Here is a 25,458-nt window from a genome sequence, read left to right as displayed (position 1 = left end):
CCATAGGGTTGAAACAACTGTGCCGCACGATAAAATTCATCTCAAATTCACAAATTTTCAAAAAATTGTAAGAAAATCAGGAGTGCATATAAAAAATATCTAAAAGCGTCAATAATCATTAAAAATAATCGCCTTTCGAAGAAAAATATAAAAATTGGGGGTAAGGTCTGACGGAAATGGTCTATTACCTGTTATATTCAATCGGGAGTTTCGGATCCGCCACGCTTCTGCCGCCATATTTACACTACGATTCACAACAATAATTTGACAGCTATGATCGTAAGCTTTCCATATGTTGTTTCGGACGGTAATTGAATGATTTTCAATTTGGAACATGGTAGAAGTTAAAATCCGTCATAAGTTAGATGTTTTTCATTTGCGTTAGCATAGTTCAAATATCTACTTAATGTCATACGGATGTACAACGAAAGTCATCTCAGAATTGGATGATTTTCGTTTATTTGTCGATGGATTCATCATATAGTTGAATTTTCTTTCAAAAGGAGGAATGTGACGTTTAACAGACAAGTGAATTATAAATCATTCAATTCGTGGCGGGAGATTTCGTTCAGTGTAATGGACCAACCGCCACCTGTGTAAACGGCAAACATGAACAAAAACATGCGAACGCTGCGAAATCGACCGTTAAAAACGTGATCGATAGACATCGATGACAGATTGACGTCTGTTTGTCTGTGTTGTTACTTTTTCATCCTCTATAATCGAACTTGTAGAAATTTTGTCACTTAAATTCTGTACTTTGCTTTGCACTAGATCCATTAGTTTAGATTTGGTAAACACGATGTAAAAAACTAGGATTAATTTTCCAGTAGCCACGGCCACATGACTTTTATATCCTGTAAATAAAGAATGAAATAATTTGTTTATCGGTCCACAGTCCGGGAAATCTCCACTCTGATTTTATGGCATCCAGTATTTATAACACAGAATTCTCGTAGTGTCATAAGGTAGAATAATGAATAATGAATAAAGAATAATGAATATTACCTTCAGACCATTCAGAGTCTACGAGTTTCAGTTCACGTGTTTGTTTATTGGATCCATACCTTTCCTCTGTTTACTCTAACGCAGCAGGCTTTCTGGGAGATTCACCGACCGATGGTTCGGATGGCACCACGATGCTGTTCATATTAGAGGCACCCAATTGTTCCTCCGATTTACTGCCAATTTAGTTAGCACCGCAATACCTGGCAGGGGATCTGGTTGTGCCAAGAGACCTTTGACGACTACGTTCCTTATTTCCACTGGCTGAGTTGCGCCTCCCTGGCCAGAAACCTCCTCCGTAGCTTCATCCGCGCGTTCACCATCTAGCGTTTTGGACAAGGCGCTTTTAGGTGATCCAAAGATCCACAAACGAAGCACTTATGCTGCAATCTGTTCGTCCTTCACCTCTGGCAGCAAACCGGAAATGCGGACATAACGGAACGTCCCGTTCGCCAAACTCAATGATACTCTTACCTTGTCTCCGTTAGCGTACTTGAAACCCACATACGTGCCCAACTTCCATCCATTATACGTGCCTCCGACTGGAGGCGCACAAACAAGCTGAAATCCGCCCGGTACATAGCACTCAGCTCATCACAGCTCCATCCTCTTTTCTTTAACCCCTCTACCGGCAGCTTCATTTTTTACCCCTTAAAAAAATATTCAAATCGCTATAACTTTTTTGTTTCTCGATATTTTTGCACCATTTTTCACAAGATCTCAAAAAACTCTTCTAGTTTAAGAATCCTGTCGATATTAATCATTGTAGTTCTGAAGATATTCCGACGTTCCTTGGGGACCGACATTCTCCATAAAAAATGTCTTTGGTGGCCATTTTGTTTTTGGTCAATTTATCGAAAATAAAATAAAATTCTATAGTACACCGCCAGGTAATAAGGCGCTACTCTGAAAAAAAAATCATACACATCGGTTCAGTATTCTTGGAGAAATCTGAAAATTGCGATATGAGGTTTTTTAGAGTTATCATGATCTTCATTTGTCCAGCGTAGATTTTTGGAATATCTCCGGATCAAGAGGACCAATTATCAATATCGACACATATTCTACAACTAGAAAAGTTTTTAAAGAGCTTGTGAAACAATGGTGCAGAAATATCAAGAAACAATAAAGTTATCGCGATTTGAATATTTTTTAGCGGTAAAAAATAAAGCTGCTGGTAGAGGGATTAAAAACGTGAACACTTCTTCGTTGTACGGATTCTGCGTGTGCGATCCAAAGCGATGTTTGATGGTGTTTTCTCGTTTCGGTTCCATTGTTCAGATGTTCGTTCCTCTAAACACTATTAGATAATGTTGTCTGCCTCAAAATAAATTCAATTATCGCAATTATCTCCCAATGTCTCCAAATATGAGCGCAGCGGCCACTGATCATACAGAACCTTCAACTTCGAAACATTACATGGACTAGACAACAAGCACACTCATCGTGTTTAGTGACTCCTGATATCTATCGCTAATACATAGATACAGTGCTGTTAAACTGCGAAAACCACATGCTTTCAATTTAGGTTGGAAAGCTTTTCTATTCATTTCACCCTGCGGGTGTCAGTTCGCTGTAACCTGCGGGAGTACGACCGCCGCCGGATTCTAAAAAATCATAAGATGATCAATACAAAAAATGGGAAACAATATCCACAATAGCACTCTTTCACTGTCTCGAAACACGTCTGATTCGGACGAAGACGGAAAGCGAACTGTTGAGCCCATTATCCTGAAGTTTAGTTCTTTCAAATCAAGCTTGGGAAAAATGAATTTACCAAAATTTGACTTATTGTAGGTAAAATCAATTAGGAATTCAATGTTTAGGCGTAATGTGAAAAAACCGACGTACCGCGTTATTTCAAAAAACGACGTATAATAAGTCTCCATATTTTTTTTTAAGTTTCATGGCCGTATGAATCATAATGTTGTTAATAACATTGTTTTGTATGAAAAAAAAAATCCGGTTTTTGACGTCGTGTTTTTTAAATAACTCGTTGTAAAAAACGCGCGAAAATAAACTGCTTAGTGTATTAGGAAACAAACGGATTTTCTGCTGCAACACACTTTAGGTTTATTGTATCTAGATAAAACTATCGACTAAGCTTTCATTCTTTTGATTCAAATCATCTTGTTAAGAACTCTATACAATATTGAATGTAGGGTGTGCTTTGTCTCAACAATCATGTACTACAATGTCTTGTGGTTTCTCGAAAACATTATGATGCAATACAATGTACAAGTTTTTGTACAATTCGTAGGTAAACCGTTGGTCAATGATTAGGTTTCGTTTCCATTCTTTAAAATTCAGAAAAAAATGTCAATTGGCAAAAACTACATTTACAAACGATTACTCAAGATGCCTAGTGATGAATGTTGAAAAGGTCGCCTGCGGATGGTAGCGGTGCAAGTCCTCCCGTAACGTCTGGCAGCGTAGTGAGATCTGGCAAATTATTCATATGGTTACGAACTTCCCTCTGGACTTCCTTGATTTTCGATAGTTTCGATTGATACTCCTATGTATGATAAATGAAAAAATCAGAAATCGAAGAAGCTCTAAAACTGAATTTTTTATATCAAACCTGTAATCGCTGTTCAGCTTGTACGAGAAGTTCCTGTTGCTCGCGTTGGAAATCTTTCAACATCGTAGTTAACTTTTTGCGATCATCCATTTCTGTAGCCAGACGAGCGTTATAGTCATTAAGAATCTTTATGGCATCGTTTACCTGGAATTGTTGAAAAGAGGTCAATATTTGAACATTTGCGCCTAGCGACTGAGTATCCTCAAAATATGGACGACGTTGGAGGCCCCATTCCTGAAAAATAACACCAAACAGAAATCACAAAGAGACCGATTTCGTTCAAGATACCTTCAGCAATTGAACCCGGTATTAGGAACACAAGAAAAATATTAACGATTCCACCAAAATTTTGTTTAGTAATCTTTCCAAACATTTTTTCGTCTGATATCTAGGATATTGAGAATTTAACCAGTAATTTCCTCAGAGAGGCCTCCACTATTTTTTAGGATTGCTTTCAAAACTGTTGCTCGGAAATTCTTCAATATTTAAACTAGGAATTTTTCCGCACCTGAAATTCTTTAAAGAATTATCCTAGGAAATACTTTAAGTAATAACTTATCAAGGAATTCTTCCCGGGATGTCATCTACAAACCGCCGAGATTTTTTTTTCTAAAATTATTGTTCTATCAGTGGTGCACTATCATCACTATCCGCTCATGTCCCTATTTCCGCTCACTAGTGTAGAAATTGATTTTTCGTATCAAAAACCAACATTTTTCACAAATGAAGTCGTCTGACATTATTTTCATTTGATAAAATAATTCTTTATGTCAAAAACACAAGACCTCGTGGGCGGTTATTGAGTCAGTAGGTATTTTTGTGTGTTCCAATAACCGCTCATGCAAAAAAAAAAACATAATTTAAAAGAAATGTCGATTTTAGTATACAGCATTCTTCATTGAAGTAGTAGCTATGGTTTGACCATGAAAAATATCAGGATAAATAACAAAATTCAAAATAATGCATTTTTTTAGTAAGTTCATCACGAAATGTGTTTATTTTGAGCGGAAATAGGAATACAGTAATAAATGCAATTAAATATTTTTTTATGAAAGTCTTTCAAATTCTTTTCATTTTGCCGCTGATTACCTATACTTGGAGCTACATTGTGACATAAAAATAGTATTGATCGACACAATTGTTATTTTATAATATTTGAACCAGGGATGGGAAATGTACTGTTGCAAACATTTACCACCTCGACATTCACATTTTTCTACACGACCATCAAAATCCAAAGCAAATACATGCATACAATGTTCTTCCATAAAAGCACTGCCGGTCAGTGGGAGGTGGATTGTACACACACACACACACACCATCAAAATCCAAAGCAAACCATGACCGTTCAAAACAAAAAAATGTCACGGCTCTTCAAAACTGTAATGAGCAATGGGGCTCTGCACAAAAATCATTCGCTCTCCTTCACTCCTCCGTGGAATTAGTAAACAACAAGGCCAGTAAATTAGGGGGGTCCGTAGCCTTGAGGTTACGCTTTCGCTTCATAAGCGGAAGGTCATGGATTCAATTCCCAGCCCCTCCAAAAAATAACCCGTCCAGCCACCAGAAGACGCTGCACGGAGGACCGTGCATAGGGGAGCACATCCATCCTCCGTCAGTATCAGATGGTGACTGAGACAAACTGACCCACTTCGCAGGCAGCTAGCCTCAAACGACTCAGGAACACAGCAAAACGAACCACCGCAAGAGCAATGGACTATGGCTTATGGAAATCGATTGGACCAACAGCAGAGCACTCTCCTACCTGGTGTGAGAGCGGCACCCATCGTTAGGATTCCAATTTTATGTCACTGATCGCTAGTTTTCGATAAAACTTAAGGGTGGTTCTTTCTGTTTTCTCAAATTGGTGGACCCCTCGTACGCCAGCTAGCTAAACAGTTTGCGAAAAGCCCATTTTTTGATAAATATAGGGTATTTCTTCACGTGATATGTCTCCTATTTCGCTTGGAACACATAGCAAACTAAGTGGCATCGTATAGAGAAAGAATATAGCTTTCATTTAAAATTTGGCCGCCATCTTGAATTTTGTTAGAAAAGTCGTTTTTTTACCATTAGCGCACCGCTCGTTTTGAATTCTGAGATCACCATCAGAAAGCTGAGGAAAAATTGCGTAAGGTAGGGTACAGAAACTAGGTGAGCAATGGTATTTACCCTATGAAATGAACGATTTTCTAAATCATGTTCTATGATTTTGACGTATATGGCGAGTGCAATCAATGCGAACATTATTTATTGTACAACAAAGAAACAAGTTTTCAATCGTTGATGCTTCGTTCGAGTCGAGTGAAGAATAAAAGTATTATTTTGAGTGAAAAAATCTGGCGGCCATCTTGGATTTTGACGCCATTTTGGGTTTAAGTAGTAGAATGAGTTTTCACCTTGTTAGCACTCATCATGTTGAATTTTAATGCTACCGTTACACTTACTCTTCTTCTTTTTCCTGACATTACGTCCCTAATGGAACACAGCCAGCCCCTCTTCAAAAACAAATTATCAAGTAGGATTTTTTAACGCTTATTTGCTATCTGAATGATTATTATGCTTATCTTCGATTTGAAAAACAGCATAAATTCTTTCATTTATTTGGTCTAAAACCTATGATAGAAATGAACAATCAGTTGAACAGTTGAGATTAGATAAGTAATAAAGAATCTGATGTGATGACGGAGGCCTTATAATTTAATTAATTGAGATGGTAAAAATCATTCAACTGCTAAAAATTAAGATGGCGTCTAAATCCAAGATGGCCACCATATTTCCCAACCTCAAGATGATACACCTGCATTTCGGCATTACGTCCACATTAGAACAAATCCTGATTCTCATCTTTCAATTTCGCTATTTTACACGTGCATGTTGGGCGGTAGTAAAAACGATACTATATGGTTCAGAAAATCAAGGATTTTTTTTGCATAAAAATTTAATATTTCTATTCTTATTTAATGCACTTTTGGCAATGTTTTACGTTAAAACTACAGATATTACCACAAAACCTACTTATGTCCAAACGCGCAATTTATAAACTTCATTCAATGACAAAAATGCATATGGTAAAAATATGTATGTTTATTTCAATCAATGTGTTGGGACGGTTTTTATTCAATAAATTTATTTATTCATTATTACTGAATTGCTATGTGTTCCAAGCGAAATATGAGACATATCACGTGAAGAAATACCCTATATTTATCCAAAAATGTGCTTTTTCGCAAACTGTTTAGCTAGCTGGCGTACGAGGGGTCCACCAATTTGAGAAAACTGAAAGGACCACCATTAAGTTTTATCGAAAACTAGCGATCAGTGACATAAAATTGGAATTCGTTGCCAATGGCGGCCTGGTTTCAGCGAGAATTGCTCAATCTTCTTCTTCACAACGTTTTTTCAAACCCGAAATGACTCGAGCACAGTGGTGACACGATTTTTCCGGTTTTCGGGGTTTTGCATTTTTGCTCGATAAAGGCAGCATGAAATTCAACTTGTATATATGTATCGCAACGGAATGATTGTGCTTTTGTTGTTAGCGCTAATAGATTTCAATTAGTTAAAGAATCAAGCGAAACATTTGCGATTGTATTATTTAACTTTTTTTTTTCAATCATTCACCTCGAGATGGCTGCCCGAAAATAGTCACAGAGGAGAGACAAAAACAGTCAAGCAGTGTGTGAACCGTTGGCAGCGCAACACCTGATGGTATTGATGCTGCTGCTGCTTTGTGTTTTGGTTGACTGGCAGAATCGATGAACTGTGGCAAATTATGATCACAGTTCCCAAGCCTGATTTGAACACATAACTCCCCTTAAATGAGCGGAATCTGGTGCACTGAAGGTAGCAATTTCTGAAAAAAAAATCTGGAGGCAGTTCCAAGACAAACCATTAAGTAATTTTTTATGCAATTTTTGTAAATAAATACTGATAAACTCTTACAAGAATCTCTAAAAGAACTCTTGAAGAAGTCTTAGAGGGTTTTATAGATAAATTGTAAACGCTCTTACACCAATACCTCATATTTTGAAAGTTTTGTAAGACTTAGGATTTTTTTGTCAGTCTTTTTTTAAAGTTTGATAAATTGAATTATTTTGTAACTTACACTTGTTTGAGTCGCATTTATCGCAACCATCCAACCATCTCGTTGATATAAAATTGAATTGAAACTGTGCCTTCTCTTGTTACACGGAAAATAAGTACCGTAAAAACTCAAATTTTATCAAAATCGGTATTTTTGGGCTTCAAGAAAAAAAAACAAAAAAGGATAGAGATGTGGAAAACCGGTTCCGCTTTCCGTTGCCTTTCTGCTATCATTGCGTTTGGACCTTTATTCATGATGATGCTAAAAGGGATTCGGACACAGTGTTTACAGCACGGTAAAAAATAAACACCATGCTATCAATAGTTCTGCACTTGGATTTGCACTACTGTTGAATCTTGACAAAATCAAGGTAACAGCACTTGAATCCAAAGTTGCATGTTTTGATTTGAAATTGAAAAAAAGTTAAAATGAACATTTCCGCCTGACCCAGATTTGAACCACCAATCTTCGGAGTTCAAGTCTAGTGTCTTACCTCGACACCAACTCGCATCTGGGCAATTTTTTAAATTATCGGACAGGTTTGGGCCGGAGATTCTCCGATTTGCATGAAATTTTCACCAGAGGTAGAGCTCGTGGATACATGACCAAAAGTGAAATTCAAAAAAATATAGTGGCCTATTTCCCCGGAAAACTCTAGAAACCGTAGAACAAAAGTTTTTTCGTGAAATCGAAAGGAAATTTTCTCAGCAATCTATTAAAAATATGAAAAGAAAAACATTTCTCGGAAAATTTTTCACCATGGATTGTCGGAAAAATAGCGAAAAAACTATCGTCTGTATCATGAAAAATTAAAAAAAAAATATGTTTTGTTTCATCAATCCATACTCTAACTTTCGTCCATAGACGCCAAAGTGGTATTTTTTATTGTTTAGGCGACAGAACTGAAAAACCGATGACCACCCGCACGCTTCCAATAGGAAAATGTGTTCTATTGTTTGCATCATAACCGTGCGCTAACGGCGGCAGTAATTTACACGCATTGTAAGTGTAACGCAGTAAACCATCCTTTCCTTTCCAGTCAGAAGAAGCTTTTCGTCAATCGGTCCACTCTCCATTGGTCAGTTGGGTGTTTTGTGTGCCCTTCATCAGCAACGTTATTTAGTATTAAAGCTAACAGCCTCTATGAAAGCCGCACGGGAAGTTCTTGTTACAATCAATCATTATGGTAACGTTTGAAGGATCAAATCTCAAGATCCACTTTCTTTGAAAACTTATGAATATATTGTTAATATGTTGTTTCGGCCAGGACGTCTTTCCTACGTTGTGTCTTTTACGATACAACGGACGGCAAATCAGGCGAACGGCTTCACTTTAACAGGTTTATTACCACTGAGAGGCAGAAATGAAATGGGGGGGGGGGGGGAAATGTTTTTATTTTCATATTTTTTATAGATTGCTGAGAAAATTTCCTTTCGATTTCACAAAAAAACTTTTGTTCTACGATGCAGTTCCGGAGATATGAATTTTCAAAGTTTGAGGTATATAGAAAAATCGTGAAAATTCATCTAGAGTTTTCCGGGAAATTAGGCCACTACATTTTTTTTGAATTTCACTTTTGGTCATGTATCCACGAGCTCTACCTCTGGTGAAAATTTCATGCAAATCGGAGAACCTCCGGCCCAAATTGTCCGATAATAAAAAAAATCCCCATCTGTTGAAAGAGGTTGAATTGATCTCAATCACATTCTACAACGAGCTGTCATTAATTGCTTTCATAGAAAAGACATGATGTTCAAAATCAACGACTTTCCACTTCAGAGTCTAGTTCTAGAGACAGTAGAGCAAATCCAAGGTTAGAACCCTTCAAATCATGGTGATTGGTGTTTTGAATTGAGTCAAGTGATCAATCTATTCAATCGAACGTGCTGATTTTGTACCGTGAGCACTGGCTGAAAACATTACTATTCCATGGACGGAAATAAAATTAAATCCTAGGACGGGGATGAAGAATAATGCATCTACCATATAACTTGGGAAATGGCTCGAAAAATGTTTTGAAGAAGTGGAAGAGCATTCCCAGATAAAATTCTAAAGAAATTCCTAGAGAAATGTTTGGAAGAAATTTGTGATGGATGCCTCTTTGATTTTTTGAGACGTTTTTGAAAGAACTCCTGGAAGACTTCCTGGAATAACATCTGGGTAAACATTTGATGCAACTATTTGGCGAAAGTGAAACTATTTTTTTTAAGAAAATTGGTTTGAGAACTGCATGAAAACTCCTGGAGGAATTCTTGTAAGGTTTCCTGAAAAAATCCATAAACGAATGTCACTTTAAAATATAACCTTTCATGATATTTATGGAAGAACTTCTATAGATTTTCTAGAGCAGTGTTCCCAAACTGAACTTCATATCTATTTTTAGTTGCATGATTTACGTGTTCGGCAATGAGTGATTAAAGCAACTTTAAAGACAGACGCAGTAGCGTAGCTAGGGGGGTGCGGTGGGTGCGGTCCGGGCCTCGAATTCATAGGGCCCCCCAAATAAGGAGTGTATCGAAAAGAAGTCGCAAACTTTCAAAACAGTCTCAAAAATAATGGGTTGAACCTACAAACAATTTTTTGATCAGAAATGCTTTACAATGTATTTAAAAATGATGATGTGGTGATATTGTTTCAATAAAGTGGCATTTTGCATGATAATTTTGCAAATTACTAACAGATGTCGATGAAAATCTTGCACACCTCTGAAAAAATTGATATGTTAATAAATGTGTAAAATTTTTAGAAAAACTGATTTTTGTTTATGCTAATATATTCTGTGCCACAACTTTCATGACATAGTGTAAAAAATATGTTGAAAAACTCATTAACAAGCTTTTGAGAGCAAATACAAAAATCGAAAAAAGTCGATTTTTAAGGACCTTGTTTTTTGATATTTTCTTTCTACACGTTAATGGTAATGTCGAACGATTGTAATGAATAAAAAATTGTTTTTTGATTGGAAAAGTTTCTTTGCATATTTATGAAGTAATCTAAGCAAAAAATGTTATTCTATATAATTGCCGCTGTATATGACAGAGCTTCAAAAGTTGATTAAACAAAAGTGCCTTTCTAAAACCGACCTTGTTCCAATAAATGAGCTTTTTTAGAGCAATAATTTATATTTTTGAATTTATTTTTACGTGCTGTGTGAAGTAAACATATTTTCCGATAGAATAAGTTTTTCATCCTATTTTGTTTGATATATATTTTGTTCAATACAAATCATCGAATCTTCAGAAGACACTTCAAAAATGTAATTTTGTGCAAGATTTTATTTTCCATGATCTATAAACCTTGTTGTATTTATATTAAGACTGCATATTATTCAATATTTTTTTAGCTGCTTCAATATTTGATGACATGATGAAGATTTGCGTGAAAAAAGCTTTTAAAAAGATGAACTATGCTCTGAGATATACCGTTTTGAATGTTTGCGACTACTTTTCGATACACTCCTTAGTGGTAAGAGTTTCATTTAATATTATGAAACTGATTTATAGAAAACTAACACGTTTAGAAGCAGGTAAAAACTCAGTTTAAAGGTTACCTTGATCAATGTGTAGGGGCCCCATAATCAATGGTATTAGTGATTAGAAAAGCCTAGATAGCAATTAAACACTTCAGTCGTCGCGCTGTTGTATTTTGTACAACACAGCTGAGAAAACCTCGCTTTTCGTTCACAACAGCAGCGCGGTGGTTCTGTCGCTGGCAAACCCCGCGACGACTGGAAGGTTAAGTAAAATTCTCAATTACTCTGTTTAATGTTGTAATTCCTACAGATCTACCTAGATGTGCGGGGCTCATAATCGTATCTCAAATTGATTTGGAGGTATGTTACTGGCAATATTCTTAAACAAGCCGATTTTCATTTCAATTATAATTGAGAAAATAAATCAATTACCATCTTCGGTACATGGTTTTATACAATCAGCTATGGTAGCAGATCTCTTTTTAGAGGCTTACTCTCTATTTCAAAACAAATCTTTTTTATTTAATATGCTTGCATTGAATCCTGCTTCACGAGGTTTTAGAGAGACCTTCAGAGACTACTAAAGTAACCACTAGCCCGCTTATTCGCTTTTTCGGTCGTATAGGGTTAGCATACGACTGAGACGGATTTTCTCACTAGGTAAATAAAAGTTGATCGACGATCTTGTCTTACAAAAGTAAATTTCTATATAATGGGAGAGGACAATTTTTCTTTTCAGAGAGCGAGTAACGGCGCTGCAATGCCAGGACATAAGGAAGAAATACCCTTGTCCCATCCCAGGAAACCGATCTCAACAATGGAGTGTATGTTAACTTTCTTAGCAACGCCATTTCCAACGATTTTACCTATCTCTCTCAGAATGAAACGGTTGTACCCGTTTCTTCCTACGAAAAATTGAAAAATTGTCGTCTATCGCGTTATATATTCGTGGATATATGGAGTTATATCATATTTTTGATATGCTGCCAATATTAATGCTGACAAAAAATACTAGAAGAAATTCTGGTGTTTCCAGGATGCTTTTCAATATTGGCTGTGCAAGCACTTAGATTAGATTAGATTAGATTATAGGGCTATTATACGACTGAAATGGAATATATTAGCACGCAGGGCGAATTATGGTGCTGTTAGTTATTTGGGTATTACGCGATTTTATCACAGGTTCTTTGGGAATTTCTTTTCAGATTCCTCGAGTGAAAACTACAGAGATTCCTCTAGTGATTTCTACAAAGAGTTCTTCGTGTATACTTTTAAGAAAAAAAAAATCATTCTGCCGTTCTTGAAGAACTTCAATTAAGGATTTTTCCAATGCCATTTTGTCCAGTTTGCCATTCAAGAGTTATCACATGGATTTTACGGATTCATCTACATTTACCCTAGGAATTGCTTCAAAAAATAGTCCAGGGATTATCCGAGGAAATATATTAATACTCTTCCTGGAATTATTCTTCAAATTAACTGGGGAGTCCTCATAAAGGTCTATCAGAAATTTCTCTAAAGATTTCTCTAACATTTTATGCGAAATGGCTCTTGTAGTTCTTCCACACAATTTTTCGTGTATTTTTATAGTAAAATCTTCATGGCTCCTTCATAAATTTATCCGAGTTTCCACACCATACATATCATCATATGATTTACCTCTAAAATATCTCCTGGATTTTTGACGAATTTCACCAATAATATCTAAAAACAAATCCTTGATATTTTTTGTAGATATCCCTGGGAAAATGAGTGGGAAAATCTTTGGAGTCATATTCGGGGAACTTCTCCGTATGCCCGAAGGAATCGTAGGAACAATCTCTGGAGTAATTCTTGAAGGAATTGAAATCTGAACGATAATTTTGAAGGAAATTCTAGAAAATCCTTTGAGGGAATACTTTTCGAAATCTTAAAGATGTTGTAATAAGGAATCTTGGTGAAAGTTTTGAGAAAACGATGGTAAATCATTGGATACATTCCTGGAGTACATATGATTTTCTTGAAAAAAATCTGAAAGGCTTTGAAGGAATTCCGTGATGGAATCTCTGAGGTAACTTCTATGGTTATCCTTATAAATATTCTACGATGAATTCATACTGTATCTTAAACAGAACCCTTTGGAAGTTCGTGAAATTCATGAAAAAAGAGTTCATGCTGTAATATATTTGCAGAAAACTTATGGCAAATTTATTGATTTTTAAGGCATTTCTTCTATCAGAAATTTCAAAATCAATTCTGACTCAAAAACACAAAATTAGGAAAATGTCAAAATTTTCCTAGAATTTTCAATGTAAGCTGTATATGAATCATTGTTTTCCAGAGATACTTCGCCAGCTAATATTTCCACTTCCATGACAATTCACTAGAAGTCCTCTCAATAATTTTCAGTTAACTAATGTATTTTTTAAAAAGAATCAAGAAAAGAATAACTGTAGGCTCATTAATTGACATTTTTGCTAGTCAAGGACTATAACAACACTATCAACTTATAAAGTGACCAGACGTCCCGGATTGTGCGGGACAGTCCCGGATTTGAGCAACCTGCCCCGCATCACCAAGCGTCCCGGGAAATGTCCCGGATTGTAGAGAGATAGCCAAAAATTACAGAATTTATACTTGAAAAATAAACAATTTGATGTCATTCATTGTTATATGGACATTTAATATTAACCTCCACATACTGGTCGGCTTTCTCCATGGACCAAGAAGATTCTAATCTAAATCTTAACATCTTAACAGGACTTTGTTCTTATTCCTACATAAATTATTTAAAATATTTTCAAAATGTTATTGGCATCCTAACATAATTCTCTTCGCACTCAAAATTGTTGATTTCTGTTCGTTGATTCTGTTCAGAATCTTCCAATAATTTGAATTGATTCTGTTCTTAAAATGTTTTCTGAATTCCTGTACAAATTTTGCCTGGAATCAATTCTGAATTCTTAGGATTATGTTAAGCAAACCTACCTGAAACAAATTAAGAACTCGTTTAGGTTTAGATTATTTCTTGGACTATATTAAGTTCACAAACTTACAAGGATTTTTATTTCAACATCTTGAAAATTGTGAATCGAAAATATCACGTGATTCAGAACTTAACTTATACTTCTTTTGTTATTATTATTATTATTTTTTTTTTTTGTATGGTATTCAGTTGGAGCTGCCTGACAGCTTAACTTGTCAAGGCTGAACCCTCGGTCTGGCTTTTGCCAAGTTTCCCCTCTACCAGGACCAATACTCAGACGGACTAGGCAATGGCGCCCACATGAACACTGTTTTTTTATTCGTATTGTGACGTGGTAGTTTTTGAAAAGTACCCATATTCCCTTGCTTCTGAGAAAAGGAAGCATTGTGAAAATCAGTAGCTCCATCAGAATTTGTTTGAAATAGTAGTGTAGTAGTGTCATTACTAATACTGTCTAGTCGAAATGGTTTTGAATAATTTGTCATTCAAGTGCTATTCTGATTACTCCTGTCTTTTACGTAAGATGAGAGTCTTAAATGTCAATTGTCGTCAAATTTTAACAAAATTAGGCTGTTTAGTAGTAGTTCTAGTTAATTTCACTTGTTGTTGTTTAAAGTATTTATTGGTCATTACGTTCATATATCCTTAAAGAAAAAAAGTCGCTTTCTTTGTCTGGTCAACAATTTTTCGAAACTAGCAAGTGTACCGTAATGATCGATCTCAGCGTCTTACTTTCCATAGTCATTTTTATAGTGAATAATGAAGAGTAAAGTTACCTTAGGCTTCTATTACAGTCTCCTACAAGATTCACTTTTTGGTGGCAAATGCAATGCTTCACAACGCCTACTTTCTACTTGTAAATTTTGCGAAAATGAAGCTGGAATTAGATTATTTATACCGCTGTTACAAATGAGGTATTTCTTATTATGGCAATGTAAAAACCATATTAAAATAAGATTGTCGCCACTTATTTCTACTCGTGAATCTACTAGTCATTTTCCTAAGAGTTCCTATGTATTCCCTACGTCGTATATGATAACGATGTATCTAGCTAGCTAATAGTAAGAGTGGCTACGGATCATTCTGGTTAGCAAAAGGCAAACTGAACGTCACCAATAGTATTAATGTCCACTTCGAATAGATTAATTATTTGAAATGGGCATCAATTCTATCAATCACGCAGAATGTCCGTTGGATCACATCCGAGATATTATTGCATCTATGCCATATGAATTATGACGCGGCTTTAAGCAAAAAGTGCCAAAATGTGATACCACCACTACAGGTTACGCCTTTGGTTTCCATCATATGGGCTAATGGATTATGCCCTCCCATCGCGGCAAGGTCGCATAACCAAGGGGAGGGACTTCTTTTGTTATTATTTATCTGCTCAATATTTAAAAGAACAGGTTTTGGAAACCTCACTAGAATATTAGAAAACACATATTCTTCTTCTTCTTGGAATTAACGTCCTCACAGGGATAGAGCCTGCTTCTCAGCATAGTGTTCTTATGAGCACTTCTGCAGTCATTAACTGAGAGCTTTCTTTGCCAAAGTTGCCATTTTTGCATTCGTATATCGTGTGGCAGGTACGATTATACTCTATGCCCAGGGAAGTCAAGGAAATTTCCATTACGAAGAGATCCTGGACATCTTCAGTATGGCTTTGCTTTGTAGCCGCGGACTCTAACCACTCGGCTAAGGAAGGCCCCCAATCAGTAAAATAACTGTCAAATTGAAAAAAATCATAGATATAACATGAGAAATCTAATATTTTTTCTCGAACATTTTATTTTTTTATAATTTTAAACATGAACAATAAGAAAATGTGTACTTTTGAATATTCCTTATACTTATTTTCTAAAGTTTACCATTTTTGTCCCGCATTGAAGCCAAACATATCTGGTCACTTTTATCAACATAAATTCCATCAATTTAGTCATAATTCTACAAAACCTATTTGGTCATCATGTATTTCAAAAATCGATTTCACATAAGCTCCTTACATTTAGACGGCGTTTATTTTGAGGGCCCCTAAATGGAACTCCGCACCGGGTCCCAAAAACCCTAGCTACGCCACTGGACAGACGTTGAAAACATGCCCAAGTAACACCAACTGCTTCTTTATCAACCGCAGTGTGAATATCTTGTTATATAAGAGCTCTGTTGGTGAAATCTATAAATGCATGTGTAATATAAAAGCTTAAAATATTTTTTGAAAAACATGTTCCGTCAGAATATTAGATCGCAAGCTCACACCTTTTTTAGGCAATATTTCATTTCATTTTCATTTTGCAGCGTTTGGTAGGGCAATAAGAGCGCAAGTCAATCCAAAGCCGATGATAGGAGGGGTAATGGCTGAATAGTCTATGGTGACCACGCAAACGCCATGGGAGAAGGAGAATATGATTGGTCTGGGTGTTAGGTAAATAGGTTAGGATGTCTACATGACACAATAATGCTAATTTTAATTTGACGTACAAGTCGTTTACTCTTTAAAGAGGCCTTTACTCCTTTTATGAGTTAAACTAGTTTCTTTCAAAGAGGGTACTTTTTACCCATTGAAAAGTACTTTGATCTTACAGTATATAGAAAATGATATCGATGACTGGCTCATAATATTGGGTCATACTAACATTCTCAAGTATGTTTTAGGCGAAAAGATTTTTTGAGTACGAAACAGCAAGGGTTGTAGGAGATTTTTGTAGTATTCATAGTGGCTGTAAAACTAGATTTATGAAATGTGAATTAAAGTGAAAAGGTTTAAGTTTGAGTATATTTTCTCCAGTTGGGATTAAAAATTGCACATGAGAATTTCACTGCTTACTTTTTCATTGTTATTGATTTGTTAGATAGGCCCTTATCGCTATTAATTTTGATATGTAAGGAAAAAACAAAATATATGAAAACTACTGATCAAATTTAATAAATTTGAAAACAAAACTTAGAATAGCAACATGAGAGATATTAAATTAAAAATATCAGCTTATGTAGCGAAACAAGTGATGAAGAAATTAATCAGTCATTGCGTAACTATTCATCGAAACTAAGTTGATTGAAGTTTTGTGATAAACCCAAATTAAAAATTTATTTGTCAGATTTTGTATATTTTAATTGTTATTTCTCGATTACTTTTTCAAATCGACGTAAGTAACTTCCATAAGGTTTCGAGAAAATTAATTCAGAAGAATCACAACCTGTCTTCTAAAACTGTTTTAAAATGAATCACCTTTTTAACATACATTGCTTAAATTTTGCATACAATAAGTTCGCGTTCAAAAACTAGGGAGTTCCTGTTATCTCCCACACAAATTTCATTACAAAATGATAAGCCGATTCATTCAGTTACTTTCGACGTTTTTCTACCAGTGTAAAATCGGCTCAAGTAGTGTTTTATTTCGATTCGTGGTTAAGCTACTTTGTCTCTCCATACAGCGGAGCGGCGAAAGTTAGACGGGGTTGGTGGTCTGATGGCTACCGCTTCTGCTTCATATGCAGAAGGTCATGGGTTTTTCTCGTACTTTGTAGTTGTATATCTCTCACTTGCTTCTATCTTCCATTCTAAATATATCACACTCAAACTATTCGTTCATAGCAAACGCTAGAACCAGAGACGGACAAGAAACCGTTTCCCTAACGCCTTCCTACTTCCACGCGCACGCCTTTCTTACGCCTGATACATAGGCAGTCTGCTAACCACAAAAGCAAACCTCTCTGCTATGCCTTTCCCCCAATCCAAACACTCCCGCATGAACTGACGTGGATGCAGTGGAATATACGGTCTACGTGGGAGCCAATTCAATGCATCATCAATTCCTCCCCCTTGGTCTGCATTCTGACGTGGCAGGTGCCATTGTTGCCTAAAAATAGAAGATCACCAGCACTTATACACTGAGGATGCCTGTTAGTCCCAAGCAGTCATTCGGTTGGTTCCTTGTGTAAGTGCAGCTCATCTGGCGATACTGGAGTGCATCCACGGGCGGCCAATCAAGCTCAAGCTCAAGCTCAAGCTCAAGCTCATACAGCGGAGCGGCGAAAGTTAAACGTTCTAAAAGTGAAAAATCGAGTTGGTTCAGAGTGGAACGTGTAGAACTTCGTCTGCGGAACACGTAGAATCGATAAAGTAAGTTTTTATACTTTTTGACTTGAGTCTGTTTGAATAAGTTTTCGAGATTTGTTGTTACAGAAATTGGAATCCACCCTGTCGTCCAAATCCCTATAAAAATCAATTAAACTACCTGTGTAACTATTGTTGAACCCCAGTAATGATTTTTGACTCCCAAGGTTAATTTAAAGTGAAGATGAACTGAAGCCAAATCTCAACCCTTCAAGAGCACAAACCAAACCCAAAGAACCGAAACGCTGATGGATTGATCACCATCACCAATCGACCATGTCTACAATCTGGGTGGTTGTCCTGCTCTCCAGATCTGTGCTCCTACAGAACTGAAGCCCGGCTTCGGTTCATCTTAACCTTATTGTCCCAATTGTCAAATGCGAACAATTTATGTAACGCAGAGCGCAATCACACCCACTCTTGCGTTACGTTTGTTACATAACAGTACTAATGAGTATTCTGCTTTCTAAGGAGCATCGGTTGCCTTGAATGCCCTTTTTATTTTACTGCCTTTGCATCAATTCATTGCCTTACATTTTGTTCGTTATAATAAAATACTAGATGGTGATTTGATTGGTCACCTGAAGATCATAAAGGAATTCAATTTAAATTCGGATATGGAAAAAAAGAAGATAGGATGACAACGAAGACCAATTATGATGTTCCGTTTAAAGTGTTTAAACCAAGCCGCTATATTTGGGATTCTGGTGGGTCAAGTTTACGTCCAGGTTCTATTGTATTTTATACCGACGGGTCAAAGATGGACGAGAATACCGGAGCTGGAGTTTTCGGTCCTGGTATCAGCAAGGTAATCGCTATGGGGCGCAATCCCACTGTGTTCCAAGCAGAAATACAAGCCATCATTGACTGTTTAAATGTTTGTCTCAAAAGAAACTATAGGTTTGCAAAGATCTGTATTTTATCAGACAGTTAAGCAGCATTGAATGCTCTAAAGCAGTGGTTCTCAACTTTTTTGCAGCTGCGACCCCCTTTGAAGGTCTGCAACCATCCCGCGGATCTCTTGAAATGAATATTCTCGAAATGCATGGTAATGGAAGCCATGCAAAGATCTCACTATAAATATGAAGATATTCGTAGTAGGCAACCCAAAAGTCACGTATGTAATCCACCATTGATAAAACAAAAATGTTGCTTTGATCATCAGGGTCCAGTAAAAATCAGTCTACCAAACATGTTTATATTCTATATGATGTTGCGAAAACCGAACAAAATCAACAGGTTGTTGAAAGACATTTGTCAAAGCTATTTTTAGGAGTGCAAAGTGTATATTTTAAGAAACTTTCTAATTGGCATGTTAGGAGCAGTGGTGCAAAAGTTCGCACACTCGTGAACAGGCTAGGTGTGACTAAGTCCGCACCCGTCGGCACCAAGTTTACTCGCGAGTAACCGAGCAAGGTGTGATTTAGTATAGTTTTTAATTGTAGAACCATCATATCGACAGTCAACTACCAGTTTGTAGTCAAAAAACCTTAAAAACTAGAAATCTCGGAGGGGATGCTGTTTTTTTTTTTCAAAAGCACGATTGACTCTGAACAGCTCCGAACACGATCACGAATCACTTTAGCTTCGATTACTCGGGAGCAAGACAGATGCGAGTAAAGCAGCGCTCTGACGCTCGAGAGAATTTGGTTTTGTTTTTGTTTCAGTTCAGCAGAGATGTTAGCCTCTTTCCATAACTGGTTAGGAGCCAAATAACGATCTTTGGAAGACTTCTTCAGAGAATTCACCAAATTTCTTAATAACACTTGTCAATTATTTGTCAAGAATTTTCGTAGATGGTTTTAGTGACATGGTAAAGAATGTCGAGTCAGTTCAATTTCAATAATAGTTTGTCAATGATCTTCCAGGATTGATTTTAAAGATCTCACCAGACATTTTGTAAAAATCTGGCAAGGATTAAGTCGAAATAATGCAAGAATTTTTCTAATGAATATCTCTAAAGAGTTGGTAGACTCACACTAAAATCTCAATCAATGAGCTCTCTGGAAAGAAAAACGTCATTCGAATTTTGTATCACGAATCTCACTATTAAGCAGTGGTGGAGGTATTCGTATCACGAAGCACCTCACAAATGTAAACGAACGCAAGCATGATAGATTCGCGAACAACCTTGGTGTGAGTAAGTTCGCACCCGTCTGCTCTTGGGAACATATCAAAAGAAATCGCAAAAGGTTTGCGAACATTTACTCAAGAGTAACCGAACAAAAAGTGATTTATTATGGTAATGATAGACAAATCAAATTTATATCTATTAAATCGACACGAAAACCAGAAAACTTGGAGGGGAACAGCTTTTCTCCCGAAAGCGTAATTGACTCTTAACATCTCCGAACACTTTCACGAATCACTTTAGTTTAGTTTGTCCGAGAGAACGGCAGATGCGAGTAATTCAGCACTCTGAGGCTCGCGAGCATTTAATTTTGTTTTATTCCCGTTCAGCAGACATGTTCGTTATTTTCCGACATATTGCTATTGAGCTTTCACGCCAAATTCAATTAATGACAAAAATAATACTGTCGTAAAACCCATACAATTCTTTTATTGTTGTTACTTTGTAATCCTAATAATCAAACAACGAATCTCTGCTTGGTGCAAGGAAGCTTTTGAGAAACAAAACATTAAGTCAAAGTGACGAACCAGCTCATTGATTATTTTGGGATTATTGAGTTGCACGAACGAAGTCTCCTGCATGAACAATCTCAAACATGAGATATGAAAATGTGAGAGTTTGTTAACAGTGAAAAAAAACATGCAAAACTTGTAATTGACTATTTAATAGCTCTTCACTCGAACCAGTAAGGAAAATTAGGCTGTTATGCTTTAAGGTGATTATCAAACGAAGCCAAACTTTGAACTTTCAAGTGCACAAGACTGGAGAATCTGACAACAGCTCGCGTTGAAAATCAATCAAATTGCTTGCTTGCTGATGGTGAGCAATGGGAGAAATTTTCAACGCGGAGCGCTGTTTGGTTCTCAAGTCAGTCTTGTGCTCTTGAAAATTTGAGGTGTGGCTTTGTTCTATAATCACATGATTTGAATGAATGATATTGAATCATCAGCAATTGTGTAAATAAGAAAAAAAAAATAGACTACTAAAGCCTGAACCCGCTAATCATAAACTTTTGCAAGCAAACAAGGTAAGAAATACCTTTCACTTTTATTCAGCAATAAAGAAAACCGACATTCATTTGCAATGGCTTCGCGGACCCCCTGAAAAGTCGTCACGGCCCCCTAGGGGTCCGCGGACCACCGGTTGAGAAACCCTGCTCTAAAGGCATTCACATGCAGATCAAAGTTAGTAGGGGAATGCATTCTTTCTCTGAAGCCATTGGCCAGTAGGAACGAAGTTACATTGTACTGGGTGCCCGGTCATTGTGGAATTGAGTGGAATGAAATCGTCGACAATCTAGCAAGCAGTGTTGTAAGCAATCACGTTAGTCGATACGTGATATTCAGCAGCGCTTCCCTTAAACATTCACAACCCGAGCGATCAAACGAATGTCGAAAAGAAAAATGTCAATTGAATGCCACGGACCACGATAGCTTTGCTAGGAAACGTTACGGTTTTGTTTGTTTCTGTTCTGCTTGCACTGTATGTGTGTCACATTCGACATAACAGACAAGATCAAACTATTCATGTCTGAATTCTATGCAAAACTTATAATTTATGCAAATATCATCGTTTCAGACGACATTCAATTGACACTTTTTTGCGTTTGTCGACGTTCATTCTAACACTCGTGCTGTGACTGCTGACCATGGCAACGAAACGAACGTCGCGCAAAGTGTCGAATGTTTACAGCACTGCTAGCAAGACAAGGGGCAGCTTCGAGCTTTGTTGGCCCGTTCTCTGGTGTTCCTGAGTGCACTTTCAGGATGAAACTGAAATATTGGGAAATGTCCATGGTAGAATCCAATTGGAACGCCACGGATACATCTAAGCAAGCTAAAAGATTCAGAAAACCCAGTCTAGCAAAATCCCGGGCTATACTGAATCTTATTAAAGGAAATCTTAGGGTAATAACTGGCCTGATGACCGGTCACTGCCCAAGTAGGTATCATCTTAAAGAGATAGGAAAAATCCAATCCTCTAAATGTCGTTTTTGTCAAGCTGAAAACGAAACTGCGGAACATTGCTTAATAAAAGAATGTTAACATTTGGAGAACGGTTATTAGAGTAATAGACTTTATAAAACGAGTTGGGCCCAGTTGGGACAGTGTGCCACATCAACCAATGTCTATCACATCTCAATTGTGAAAGGATATTTGATGAGCACCACAAATATGGGTCATACCACAATATTCCTATATAATGGAAGAAGTGGTCGAAAGGCTCTACAGATGAAGATAAAAAAATGGTTCCTATGGAAATTACTGGTTGCAGTTCACAAGGATTTCGTGGAGCAAATTCTAGAGAAACTCTTGAAGCATATCGTGAAAAATCGCTGGAGAAATTTACTGACGAATTCCTGGAGAGTTAGCGGAGAAATTTCTTCGAAGGATTCCTGGAGGAGTGCATGGTAGTATTGCAATAGAAACCTCCAGAGAAATCACTAAAATATATCCAGAAGCTTTTCCTTGAGGAATCTGATGGAAATTTTCAGAACAACCTATGGAACAGTCGCGTAAGAGCCTCAGAATTGATTGTAAAACGAGTTACTTAAGAGACAAAATTTGGTAAAAAAGAGACTTTAAAAACCTTACAATAATGCATCTAAAAAAAATCCTACTACTACTCTAAACGCTTGTAGAATTTATATAGATATAATACCAACCTTCAAAGCCAAACGATTAGCTGCTTCCTTATCTTCCAACTTTGCCAGCGCCGACAGCTCGGATACTTCCGGTGGCAGATTGGCAATCCGCTCCCGTACTACGGCATCGCTCGAGGCCGAATTCTCCAGATCCTGCAGCACTTTTATCAGCTCTTCCGGCTCAGGAGGATCACCTTCCGGCTGGTGAGGACTCAGCGTAACATGGGTCTCAACTGTTCCGTTTACCTCTATGGTCTCACTTTTGGCTTTCTTCTCGGCGCTATGGCTTTTTTCTGAAGATTTCGCTTTCTTCTGATTGTGGCTAGGTTCGTGTCCATCTTCCGCCTTTCGTTTCTTCTCCTCAACAACCGCTTTGGGTGCTGCGGGACTTTTCTCTCTTTGGTTCAAAGCTCCAGAGAACTCCTTGATTTTGGCTTCCTCGTAAACTCCGCGCTCGCCCCAAATGTGCAATATGCGATTTAAGTTGTGAATCGTCTTCTCCTCTGGGCCAGATTGAGCAATTACTTTAAATGCTTTCAATAAAACGTTTTCAAACTCCTTTCCAAATTCGGGACCTTTCTTCTTGCTGTTTTGGATCACGTCATTGGCCAAATACATAAAAGTGAGTTTCTTAGATGTTGGAGCTGAAATCAAAAGTATAAAATATTAAAAACTGATCATGGATTGGGAAATCTTGTTCCCAAACCTTTCTGTAACTCTTTCAGCCAAGTTCTAACGATAATCGAATGGTGCTTCCGATGATGGATCAACCAAAGGGAGAGAGTTTGAATGCTTTGCTGACTGGGGTTTAATTCCAGCAGTTTCTTCACCAAACCAGACTCCGTGAAGGATGACATTTTGTTCAATAATGAATGCACTTGAAATTTGAACCCCCTCTAGCGGAGATCACAAAAAAAATGCACTAATGATGTTTCAATTATCAAATGCAGGATATTGCAAAACCATTAAAACTTCCGAGTAAAACTTCGTAACTTTATCAGAATCTGATAGTGATGACAGCGGTACCACAACATTGCAAACATCGATGTTTCCTGAACGGACGAAAACGTCATAACAAAACACCGATAGAGCTGTGCGACCACGCTCGTTCAGATCTACTCAAAAGTGAGTAGATTTCGACTCACTTCGGAACAAAGTGGAACTACTCAAAAGTGAGTAACACCATCGTTACTCACTTTAGAGTAACAATGTCAAATGTCAATATGGGAGTAACACTTACTCACTTCGTTTAATCTGAAATTTGCGAAAGTGAGTAGATGTCACTCACTTCAGGAAATAATATTTTTGGAAATAAATTTATTATGTTATTCATAAAATCAGGAGAAATATACAAAAAAACATAACATTTATTCATTATCTCTTACATTACTATATGAATAATACATGATAACAAGTAAAAAAAAATGATATTTGTGTTGAAAATTTTGCTGCTCTGGAATGGATCCCCGGATGTTATAAATCTCTGGGGGATTGATGAAACCATGGAGGATGTAGTTTGACCGTGCCAGTAGCCTTCCCGGTTAGACTGTAAAGAATTGATAATTAGTCCAATAAAAAGTACGACGGTAAAACTCACTGTTTATATTTTTTTTTCTTGCGGTTGTTCGATCAAAACCAGGACTTGGTCATTTTCACTCCGACCTCGCTTCACTTGATATCAGGATTATTGACTTCGCAGCACTAATCTGGAATTCGCCGGTAGGACTTCCGAAGCGAAGTTTCAAGCAAACTAACTGTCATTGCTCTGCCGGCTCGGCTTTTGTCTCGACTGTTTTTGAAAACAGTCCGACATCACGTCGACGGAAAAATTTTCACCACAACGGAGGATTTGTCAGTTCGAGCGCGCGAAATTTTCACAAGTCTTTGACGTTTACCAAGTGAGTCAAATATGTTTGTGTTTACTCAAAAGTGAGTAAGGTCGTTTTCTTTCATGGTTGAGTAAAAAGTTACTCACTTTGATAAAATAAAGTTACTCACTTTTGACAACTAACTTGAAACTTCAAAAGTGAGTCAAAGTTACTCTCTTTTGAGTAGATTTGAACGAGCGTGGCATGAACGAGAAACAGCGTCGCGTCGCATTCGATCGATGTGACGAAAGCGATGCTTCGTTTAAAAGGTAACGTTCAAAAATGGCGTACAACGTTTGAATACCAAAATACCGCTGTTTACTTCAATTGAGGGTTGCTGACCCAAGAAACATTAGTATCACTGAAATAAGCATTGGAGTAATGATAACCATGAACAAGTTTTTAAATTTTCTATTCCAATCACGATTGAGCTATCAAGAACGCTTTTCATTTGCGTTTTGTTTCCTCTTAATCCAGCCGCATCGATAGTCCTAAGACAAGACGTGTCAGGTCAAAGTACAAAAATGAAACCAATTGGGTCCTAAAATTTTTAATGAAATCTTGTTTTTATTTAATAACACGAAAGAG

General features: G+C 37.0%; 1 protein-coding gene across 1 annotated transcript; it reads right to left on the bottom strand.

Annotated features, from left to right (window-relative positions):
• Window positions 1-3,053: 3,053 nt before the first annotated feature.
• Window positions 3,054-24,070, bottom strand: LOC5566031 (regulation of nuclear pre-mRNA domain-containing protein 1B). The gene is made up of 4 exons (XM_001650348.2): window positions 23,709-24,070; window positions 23,024-23,646; window positions 3,587-3,730; window positions 3,054-3,520 (listed from the first exon to the last, which is right to left on the bottom strand). Exons 1-4 carry the CDS (start codon window positions 23,857-23,859, stop codon window positions 3,368-3,370), a joined length of 1,071 nt encoding a protein of 356 aa, XP_001650398.1. The 5' UTR covers window positions 23,860-24,070; the 3' UTR covers window positions 3,054-3,367.
• Between the last annotated feature and the right edge of the window lie 1,388 nt (window positions 24,071-25,458).

The sequence above is a fragment of the Aedes aegypti genome, chromosome 2 (assembly GCF_002204515.2).
Source record: "Aedes aegypti strain LVP_AGWG chromosome 2, AaegL5.0 Primary Assembly, whole genome shotgun sequence".
In the NCBI taxonomy this organism is placed as follows: Eukaryota; Metazoa; Arthropoda; class Insecta; order Diptera; family Culicidae; genus Aedes; species Aedes aegypti.
This window is presented reverse-complemented; position numbering and strand designations above follow the sequence as displayed.